Raw genomic sequence first — 10,994 nt, 5'->3', positions numbered from 1 at the left:
CATTTTGCAATATGAATGGAGAAGTGCAAACCGCTAATGTCGGTGATTTCACCGTGATCCATGTCCATCCTGAGCCAACAAAATTGCATCGCAGATTATGAAAATCCATCATTCCACGGCCCAGAATAGTAAGGGTGGATCCCCCTACCCGCGGCAGCGTGAGTGGGTCGATAGACACCATTGTTGGAAGTGGAGCATAACGAATCAAAAAAGGAAGCTGGGGCGATGGTACTTGTTCGTTAACTCCATTATGAAGAGATACACGAAGTCCAACCCATTCTCCAGAGTTTGATAACGTAGGGACTTGACATAATACCCGTGAAGAGTTGATGAAACTTGCTGGGCTACTAATACCTTCCGCACCATCGGTAAAGTAACACGAGAGTGAGCTTACATTCTGGTAGTACGATCCACTTACAGTTAGTATGTCACCGCTTCCCGTGATAAATGCAGGTGTTGATCTTGATACGGTTGGTACAGCTGGATAGAGAATACAATTCAGCTAAGAATTCTAGCGGGAAATAATACTGGGAAGTATCGAGCAACGTACCATAAATGGTGAAATTTTCAGGCGCTTCGTACCGAACCCCTTCAAATACTACAGCAACGCTCACATCCCATGGCTCAGCTACTTCGTCATCGGGTACTATTGGGGATAGGCACAAGACCAATCTCGACGACTTGAAGGATAGTCCAGTGACGATAGTGTCATTAAATACACAGTTTGCTTGCTCATCTGGAAAAAAGTTGGCGCCTGTTATCGCAATTGTGTCGCCCCCACTTGAACTTCCGTACGGTGGATGTATGGCATAAACCTCCGGTGAATCTAACGATAACAAACAGTTAGTAGCTGTACAAATCGCGAGTATCGCGAATATAGCAAGCTCCGTTTACCTCGATACGTAAACGTAAGGGGTTGTGAAAATTCTTGGTTGTTGGTTGTTAACCGTACGCTGACGTTTAATGTATCACGGGATGCCTTGGGCGACTCGCACGAAACAGTGGTTGACGACAAATATCGCACCTGTACTGTATAATTTCCAAAAGCACATTGCATAACTGTATCCCTCGGAAAGTTTTCCCCTTGAATTAGTACCAAAGTCCCTCCAACTCGTGGTCCTCCAGTTGGGGAAGCAACGATCACTGACCAGCTGTCCTCGTACATATACGGAATTGGATTTGAAAAGAAGTCGTTTCCGTTGGTAATCATAACAAATGTTCGTTTGGGAATTTCAAGACTTGGTGGAGGTGACACACAATTTAGGAGTGCATCTGATATAATTTTGGCTGGTACAAGCGGGCTCCGACCAAATCGACAATAGAGTGTTTCATCGGGCCACCTGCGGAATCTTTTTCCAGTCACAGATACAGTTGTCCCTCCTTCGGACCTCCCGCGAGATGGAGACAAATCTGCGATTGACCACAACTCGGTTGTGCTACCACAGTGCAGGTTGAGCTGAATTGTCGCGTCTTCCACTATCGTAAATTCTGGTGTAGCACTTAATCTTATAAAAATGACCTCGTACCCGTAGAACGAAGGAGCTCGAACAAATGTAACTGACTGTAAAATATCACTGACGTCGGCCACTGGACCACTCAGATTTATCCAATTCGAGGGCTGGTCAGCAATTGGGAGTCTTACGACACCATCTGGGAATTCGCTAGTCAGCGTAGTTAGCTGAATTTCTCCGTAGGGTGTCATTGCCAGTAAGCGCACAAATAAAACGTTAGTACCAGTCGCTTCTCCCAACAGTGTAACGGCGTATCCACGGAGAGTTATTGCGGATAGCTCTAATGGCACAATGAAAACCGAGTCATCAGAACTTTGAATCTCGAGGGGGATAGCTTTAAATTCATCAGTGATAGTGTCGTCCAGATAATTGAAATCCCGCACTCGTATTCCCAGTTGCTCCACGTGTTGTCGTGAATTGAAGTTTTTATCTGGTCGGTACCTGATTTCAAATAGTGCAGAATTGACAGCCGACAAGCCACCGCGGAAGCGAAGGAGCTGATCGGCTGTTCCATCCCCTTCAACAAGGATTATACCTTTGGTGGAGCCGAGGGCGATTACGCCACTTAGCACGAATAATTGTATCTCAAAGGTAGAGTTACTGTCCGAAAATGTGGTGTCCGCGTCGTAAACTCGGACCCCAAATATGCTAATTTGGTGGTCTTCAACCAGAAATTGTGTTCCCGGCACAGTCAATTGGGGTGGATCATTGACAGAAGCAATACGTATTACGATAGTACTTTCGTCCGTAGTGGCAGGAGTAAACCCGGTCACGCCTTGGTCAACTACCTTTATCCGGAGTGCGTCATCGCCATACCAATTCAAATAGCTTTGGTACCAGATGGAAGCTAAAAATGCGTTCACGCTGCTGAGGCTCCCGCTAAACAACAAGTACTCGTTTCGATCGCCATCACCAGAACCGAAAGTAATCCCAGGCGTCGGGTCAAACGTGAGGACACCGTTTTTGACTGACAAACTGACCGTCACTTCGTAGTCGAGTGCCATCTCACTATTCGTATCACTAATAGAAATGCCAGTGATTTCCAAAATCTCGTCCTCCTCCCCCGCAACGAGCGTAGGAGCAACAATTTTTGGATCGTTGTTCCAGGTATTCACACTGATAAATATGGACGCATAGGAGGAGGATTGATCCGTGATAAATGACACTGCTCGCCATTGGCTTCCGTCTACATTTTTCCACTGGAGTCTGGCTGTGTGGCTACCTCCAGCCAATGGCAGCACCATGCTCGCTCTTGCATTCTTAATCCCACGAACAGTTCCGTCTACAAGTGACGACATATGCCGGTAAGAAATCCCATCAATTACTAGCCGAGTCTGCACGCGATCCCACGAGTCTCCAGTCCAGCTACTGAATTGTGGATTGTCGCTTTGTGAAAGCGGTAAATTGTAGCTCAGTGAGACTTGTGTTGCCTTCGGCAGCATGAATTGAAGTACAGAGTCTCCAACATCTGACCACTCACCAACAGAAGTCGGTTTAAATTGTTCTAAATGGTACACCGATATCGAGTCCATGCTCCATTCGCCTACTACCGCCAGCACGCGTCCCATAGCAAAGCCGTCCAAAGCATTTGGAGCTGAATACCACGGGCGACTGGATCCCAAAAGCGATTTCCAATACAACACAGCACTATACTCGCCCGGCACCAGGTCCATGATAATGCTGCCCTGAAGTTGAACTGTCGACTTTCTGGAGCCCTCCACGATGCCGTAAGACCCCGTCTCTCGATAGCGAAGCCCATTGATTTCGAGCACCGTCTCGAGTTCATCGTATGCAGCAGTATCTGTCCAGAAGCCACAGTCAGCGCTATGTCAACGTCAAAACCCAGCCATCGCAACTGCAGCTCAGAGGTGGGAAAACGAACCGCGGGAGTACTGAACCAGTTCTGGCCGGACAGGCAGCTGGTAGAAGAACCGCATCGTCGCGGGCTCGGACAGGCGGAAGTTCAAGGCCATATCCGACACTGCCTCCCACCTGTTCACCGTCAACAGGGAGGCTGCGGTGAGCGGTTGGGTGTGCCAAATGAAGCGGTGTTGCGCCGACACGAGCAGGTTCCGTCCACCCGCAAACCCGTCCAGGATATCGCTGGCCACCGCCCACGTGAGCACGTGCGTCCCGCGCTTCCTCCACTGCAGCTTCACGTCGTGGTGTCCCCGCGGGATCTCGAGCACGAGGAACCCGCTCGCGGTCGTGACCACGGGCTCTCGGTCATCCACCGTCGTCGCGGACTGGCGGTACGGCGAGCCGTCCACCGCCACGCGGAAGGACAGCTCGCTCACCTCGGCCACGGCGACGCCCTCGGGCTGCGGGTCCGAGACGTGCGAGACCGCCACGTCGTACGAGACGAGCACCACGGCCTCGTTCGGCAGCTCCAGCGCCACGCGGGTGTCCGGCACGTCCACCCACGTGTCGCTCGCCTCCAGCGACGCCGGAGACAGCGGACTCGCGCACCAGAGCAGCTTGGGGGACGCGCTCGGGGCCGCCGCGGCTGCAGCAAGCAGATACACGGCCAGAAGGAGGAGGAGGAGGGCGCTGGGCGGCTTGGGCATCATTGCGGGCTTGAGTATCTTTGTCTTTGGCGGAATGAAAGGCCGTCGATCTTTTCTTTCGGTGGACGGACGCCTCCTCGACAATCCGACGGCGGCCACTCGGCAGACAGATACGTCAGGACAGCAGAGAGATGCTGTCGCGAGGCTGCAGGGCTCGCATTGGCGCGGCATCGCCTCCGGCGCCAGGACGTCCGTCCGTGCCTCTCTGCCCGTACTGTCATTTTCGGCTTAGTGCAAAGTTTACAATGGAAGCCTCTGCTGCTGTATATGCTGTATGATGAGTGTATCTATATTCGTTTCTGTAGGTATATGCCGCAGAGCGGTGTGAACGGGCGGAGGGAGCATCAAGAGGCGACTGTGCAAAGGGTAAAAGGCGCCGCGTCGTCCGTTGAGTGGAGACCAGGCAGTCTGACGGGAGGATCGCAGCAGCGGCTCGGACAGAGGAAGACTTCAGCCTCTCGGTAGCTCCACGAGGCCATGACCACGTCAGACGGTAGGGCGCCCTCCCCGCGTCGTCCCCTCCCCCCCTCCGTGGCGGCCGTTGATTCTAACTTGGGGGTTTCGCTCTCTATGGTAGACGAATTGTTCGGGGCTGGGTCCCCCACCGTGTCCGACTCGGACTCGGACGCCGTGAAGCAGGAGAAGGGCGGCAAGAAGCGCAAGCTCAGCGGCAAGAAGAGCAAGAGCAAGAGCAAGAGCAAGCAGGCCAAGCGATCCGCCAGCGACGACGAGGACGAGAAGGTCCGTCCGGCCGTTGGATGGCTCCCCCTCTATGTTAGAATATTTTTTTTTCTTAGCTGTTTCTATTAATTACCACAGAAGCCCAAGTCGGCCTTCATCGAGGACATGGCGTCCGAGAGCGACGACGGAGAGGGCGGCGCCGACTCGGACGATGATGACGACGATGACGACGACGGAGAGGACCGCAACGAGTACGAGAACGACGGCTTCGTGGTGGACGACGAGGACGACGAGGGCTCCGACGACGGGGAGACCGGTAAGCCTGGCTGCCATTGGCCCGCAGAGGGTCCTTCTTAGAGACAGCCTGACTCACGTGTTGTGTCGACGCCGTGCGCTGCGTACGAGCAGCTCGCCACCGCCGCCGCCGCCGCAAGAAGGAGAAGAAGCTCAAGCGTCTGAAGCAGAAGGTGGAGGAGATCGACGACGAGGACCTGATGCTGGTGCGCGAGAACATGGGCATGGACACGGGCCCGACCCACAGCGACAGCGAAGACGAAGACATGGGCCGCTCCTCGCGCAAGGTCAAGAACGAGGACGACTCGGGACTCATGTCGCGCGAGCTGAGCTACCGCATGTTCGGCGACTCGGACGAGGAGGAGGAGGACTCGGCTCCTCAGCGCGCCAACAATTATCTGGGCAACGACGAGTACGAAAGTGACGATATCGATGAATTCATTGTGGATGATGACGAGGAAGGTCGCGAGGGACCACGTCGCCGCAGGAAGCAGGAACCCATCCCGGCGTCCATGCAGGGGCCGTCGGTCTATCAGATGGGAGAGGCCGAGGAGCTCTTTGGAGACATGGACGGCTTCCTGGAGGCCACCAGCGGCAAAATTCCGGAGGAGACGCCAGCGAAATCGAAGAAGGCTATCCTGCTGGAGAAATTCGAGCCGAGCGTACTGAAGGAGCACATGATGACCTCGGACGTCATTGCTGTGCGCGACAACGATCTACCCGAGCGATACCAGTACCTTTTCAAAAATCGCGAGTTCCCGGATGCAGAAGACCGTGCCGAGGAATCCGAATGGATCAGCGATTTTATTATCAAAAACCTCGAGCGGAGGAACCAGCGTAACTCTGCAGCGTCGCGAGGTGAGATTGTGTCGGCAATTGACACTGTCTTGCGATTCTACCACGACGAGAAGCTCGAGCCTGCGTTTGTGCAGCGCTACTGCAAGGAATACTGGAAAGTGGTGGGTCTGCACACGGAAAACTTGTATGAGATTCTAGATCTCGATGTTAAGTGGGATAAGTTGGAGCGGAAGCGGAGGTCTTTCCAGAGCGGTATCCAGCGGGTGGTTGACTCCTCGAATGCAAAGGAATCAGCCTTTGTGCGCAAATGTTACGAGCAGTTATTCGGCACTCCGGACGAGAAGACGTATAAGGATCTATCCGAGTTCTTCGCTCTGGATGCGCAGGAGTCCAGTGGTCAGGACAAGGAGAGCGCGGATCACAAATACCGTCGACCTGTCCGTCGTACGTTCTATCAGATCTGCACAAAGGCAGGATTGCGTCCGGTTTCACTGGCTTTTACGATGAATGCATCCGTGCTTGGTGGCATCGTGGCTGGCGTGGAGCACGAAGACTCTATCCGTGATGTCCCGACCCCAGAAGAGAGTCCTGGCGTCCTTGCTCAGAAGTATACAACGAAGGAATTCCCAACTGTGGATGATGTTATGAAGGGTGCTCGCCACATTGCTGCCAGTAAGGTAGCAGCTGAACCTAACGTCCGGAAGTGTATTCGCGAGCTATACCGCCAGAACGCCATTTTGAGCACGGAGGCAACTGCCAAGGGCCGTGAAGAAGTTGACGAGTTCCACTATTGTCACGGTCTGCAGTACATTGAGAAGATGCCGGTTCTGGAGGTCTTTGAAGCCGGAGATCTGTGGCTAAAGATCGCTCGAGCTGAAAAGGAAGGCTTGCTGAAAATTACCATTATTAACGAGAAGGCACAAGACCTAATGGACCCGCTGGAGCCGATATATCTGTCCCAGGGCAATGATTCGGACGAAGAGTGGCAGAGCCAGCGTCACCTCGTTCTTCAGGAAGCGATTAACAGTTTCATGATCTTGTCATTTGAAAATGAGCTCAAGCGTGATCTAACAGTGGCTTCTCGCGATGTGGTCGTGAAAATGTGCGGAAACGCGCTACGGGAGCGCTTGTCCGTCCGTCCGTATGAGCCGGCTGACGGCGTGGACCCGTTCATCGTTTCGATCTGGGTTGAAAACAGCATGGATTCGATCGCGCACATCGTAGCTCTGGATGTGAACGGAGAGATGGTCGATAAGACGGAGGGGTATTGCAAGCGAGATTTGAACAATATCCAGAAGTTGTCTGCCACGTTGCTGAAATTCCTCACGGAACACTCTCAAACACACGTGGTGGTAATTAATGTTTCTGCCGGTATGAAGTGTATGGACATGGGTGGAGTGGTTGATGAAGTTCGACGCTTGCTGGGACGAGATGATGCTTCTCGCTTTGGAAACAGAGATGGTCACGACTTCCTTGACATTGTTTTTCTGAAAGACGACGTTCCGAACATGTTCAGCCGCTCCAAGCGCGCGGACCAGGAATTTCCCGAGGAATCCGAGTACGTACGTGCTGCAATTGGTCTCGGACGTTACCTAAGGAATCCAGCGTCCGAGCTGTGTGCAATGTGGGGTAATGTTGCATTGAACGAGCCGAGCCGCGGCCGTGAACTCTTGTTCTTGAATGTTCACATGATGCAGCACTCCCTTGTGAAGGATCTTCTTCTCAAGGAGTACGACCGTGTTTTCGTTCAAGTGATTAACAAGTACGGCGTTGACATCAATTTACTGGCCAACCACAAGCACACATCGTACCAACTGCAGTTTATTTGTGGTTTGGGTCCTGCGAAGGCAGCTTCAGTACTAGACAAGGTTCGTGCAAAGAACTACGTTGAACGACGTCAAGAACTGCTCTCGAAGGGTTTCGTAGGTAAGATTGTATACCGCAACTGTGCCGGATTTATTCGCATCCGTGAGCGTGATGCGTTGCGTGAAGCTCCGTTGAATCCGTTGGACGACACCCGCATCCACCCTGAAAGCTATTACATGGCGGTGAAAATCTGTGGTGATGCCAATAACAACTCGACGATTGACATGTACGACCCGAATCACTATTCGTACGCGGTGGAAGACACAATGTACCAGTCGGCGTCTGCGATTCGAAGCCGAAATGCCCCGCCAAACACTCGTCTAGGCGATGCAGAAATCCAAGATGTACTGTCCGAGCTTGATCTGTCTGCATACGCTGGCCGTCTAGAGCTTCAGAAGAAGGGTCCGAAGCTTCTGACGCTCGAGTACATCAAGCGCGAGTTGCGATACCCCTACTTCGACAAACGTGCGAAGTACCAGGTACCGAAGGATGAAGATCTGTTCTTCTTGCTCAACGGTGAGACGCGGGAGACGCTGCGTATCGGAATGATTGTTCCTGCCACACTGTTGCACATGTCAGGTGACGAATTTGTTCGAGTCCGTTTGCAGAGCGGCATGCGCTCAAGTCTCCACCGTGAGCGTCTGCCAGACTATCTCTCGGACGTACGCCCTCAGACTTTCCCCAAGGGCATTACCGTGAATGCCAAAATTCTGGCAATCCAAGCAGATCGTGAAGGTCGCTACGAGCTGCAGCTAGGATGCAACCGACGCTCGCTTATCGATATGTCGATGTGTTTCTACCCTGAGCGGTTCCCGCGATACACGAATTCAAAGCTCGTGGAGAGCGACAGTATGGAACGCGTTGATCGTCTCGTGAACGAACCCCCTGTCGAGGAAGATACGTCGACTACGTTTACCCAAGCCACCCGGGTTCAAGGCAGTCATCCGTCAAGGCGTAAAAAGCGACAAATTGCGCATCCGCTGTTCCGCAACATTAATTGTCAGACTGCGATGCAGTACCTGCGAGAACAGCCCGTCGGAGAAGTGGTCATTCGCCCCAGTACCCTGGGCACCGACCATCTCACGCTAACGTGGAAAATGCTGGATGGTGTGTACCGTCACTTCGATATCCAAGAAAAAGACAAACCGTCGGAAGCGCGCATTGGTCAGACGTTGATCATCAAGGAGGAGAAGTACGAGAATATCGACGAGCTTATCGCTCGCTTTGTGGATCCCATGAACAGTTTAGTGGAGGATGTGGTGCGCTACAAGTACTACATGGGTGTCCCGAAAGAAAGCGTCGAGGAGGATTTGATCAAGCAGAAGAAGGAGCACCCGTCTCGCATTCCGTACGCTCTGCACGTGTACAGCAAGTTCCCTGGCTGCTTCTCAATCACGTATATTGCGCGTGAAACGCCCCGCAGTTGCCACATGGAGGTCAAGTCGGGAGGCTTCCGGTTCTTCGGCCGAATCGAGTCGTCTATCTTGCCGACGTTATCGCAGGCTCTTCAGTTTTTCAAGATGAAAGCGCTTGTGGTGCCGACGTCAAGTTCCTCTCGCAATACATCATACAACAGCAATGATAGGAGCAGCGGACCGTTTGCCCAACGCTCTAGCGCTCCATACTCAGGTAGCGGTGGCCGCCCTCGCCAGAGCTCGCGCTGGGACGATCGCCGTGGAGGCGATGCAGGTGGTCGCCGTTGGTAAGGTCTAGGAACCACAAGGTTCATTCAAGATGACACATGCTAGGACACAGGCGACCGTGCGGCAGGAAACCAGTCATACAGAATCACACAAGCAGATTGCTTCGCGACCGACAGCAGGAGCCAAGCCAGCCGATCATATTCAGCTCAGAAAAATAAAATAAAAACGTCTGTATAGCGGCATGCCCTTCAATGAATTTGTTCTTCAGTACATGTAAAATACCGTACAGCACTACAGTAACACACTGTATGTTCAAGCTTACTGTACAATTAAAAATCTACGATCATGAATGGTGCCTTTGCGTGGTCACCACCCCATACACATGTCTAATCCGCCCGAAAGAATGCACACTTGTGGAGACCATCTTGAAGCAAAGCGCTCAGAACACTCGAGCTGCTCGAGTCGAGCAAGCTTTTCGCTGCTGCGGTTTGCGCGAGCGTGTCCGTCCAACACACGCTACGGAGGACGACAACACCCGATCTCTATCCCAATGATTGGGCCAATCTGGGTACCTAACACTGTTTGCTGTTCGTGAACAGACAAAAACTAAAGTAATCAGTAGTAATCAGTAATAAGTACTGAGATTTGCTCAGATGATTTGACTGTTGAATTTCCGCAAAGACTATTATGCGATCACGTTCTCCCCACCTCAGTACTTTAAAGTTGTTGTTGCTTGATAGCATGCCTGAAGCGGTTGTTGGGACGTATCCTTCTCACAAAACACAATTAGGATATTATAGCTTATGACTAGCAAGTTTGTTGGGCCATTGTCGTTGAATTTATTGTGGATAGAGGTGCCCAATGTTCATTTTAGCGTCCAAATCTACTCAGCTTGCTCTGGGGTGCATAATGGACTCGCCACCCCCATACGCGTTGCCATACACATAATAGAATCGCCTATTGTTATAATGGGTCGTGCTGAACTCACAGGGCGAAAATCTAAACAAAATAAAGCAGAATGCAAATTATCGCGTTGCGGCGTTCTTAGATCTGTAGATTTAGCATTTGGCACAAGTAAGACTACTGATTTACTCATTTGTAGAACAAGCTCAGCTGACATGTTGATCCATAGAAAAAAATATGTAGATACTGTAACGTGGGGAGGAATACTCGTAAAGTAAGCACTCCTGCAGCAGGAGCGTAGATCTGTATGCAATTCAGACGATGATGCATACAGATCAAGACGTACAGCTTTTCTAACAGTGATTTGTTTCCTGCACCGATATGTTCGATGTTAAAAAGCACAAACTGAGGAGAAACAGTCTTGGGTGTCGGGAATGCCAATTTGCAATAAGTACTGAGTCAGTAGTTTGCCAAGGACAAATCCTCTGTCACAAATTTCAGTACCTAGTACATGTACAAACTCATGGCAATCCCTCAAAAAAATTGTGGTCCTCATCGCGAAATCAATCCCGGCTGGGATCGTGGCGCAGGTATCGCTGGCTGTCTTTCCTCTCTTGATTAATACATACGTGCATGACGCAACCGTACACACTGTTGCGGCGGGAAAAAGCCATTGCTGAATTTGCACAAGACAAGCTCAAGCTGAAACACCGAGATGAAGTTCGCTTTCG

The 10,994-nt window shown here is 51.8% G+C and overlaps 2 protein-coding genes across 2 annotated transcripts; one reads left to right on the top strand and one right to left on the bottom strand.

The window, feature by feature from the left end:
• Nucleotides 1-420: 420 nt before the first annotated feature.
• On the bottom strand, nucleotides 421-4,078 carry IUM83_04340 (IPT domain; the record flags this gene model as incomplete). Its single annotated transcript, XM_067928410.1, has 6 exons — nucleotides 421-480; nucleotides 551-598; nucleotides 816-826; nucleotides 895-1,029; nucleotides 2,992-3,312; nucleotides 3,394-4,078. The coding sequence occupies 6 exons, from the start codon at nucleotides 4,076-4,078 to the stop codon at nucleotides 421-423; spliced, it is 1,260 nt and encodes a 419-aa protein (XP_067792708.1).
• A 477-nt stretch (nucleotides 4,079-4,555) lies between these two features.
• On the top strand, nucleotides 4,556-9,423 carry IUM83_04339 (Transcription elongation factor SPT6; the record flags this gene model as incomplete). The annotated part of the gene is made up of 4 exons (XM_067928409.1): nucleotides 4,556-4,571; nucleotides 4,656-4,819; nucleotides 4,898-5,075; nucleotides 5,168-9,423. The coding sequence occupies 4 exons, from the start codon at nucleotides 4,556-4,558 to the stop codon at nucleotides 9,421-9,423; spliced, it is 4,614 nt and encodes a 1,537-aa protein (XP_067792654.1).
• Between the last annotated feature and the right edge of the window lie 1,571 nt (nucleotides 9,424-10,994).

The sequence above is a fragment of the Phytophthora cinnamomi genome (assembly GCF_018691715.1).
Source record: "Phytophthora cinnamomi strain GKB4 chromosome Unknown Contig33, whole genome shotgun sequence".
In the NCBI taxonomy this organism is placed as follows: domain Eukaryota; phylum Oomycota; class Peronosporomycetes; order Peronosporales; family Peronosporaceae; genus Phytophthora; species Phytophthora cinnamomi.
This window is presented reverse-complemented; position numbering and strand designations above follow the sequence as displayed.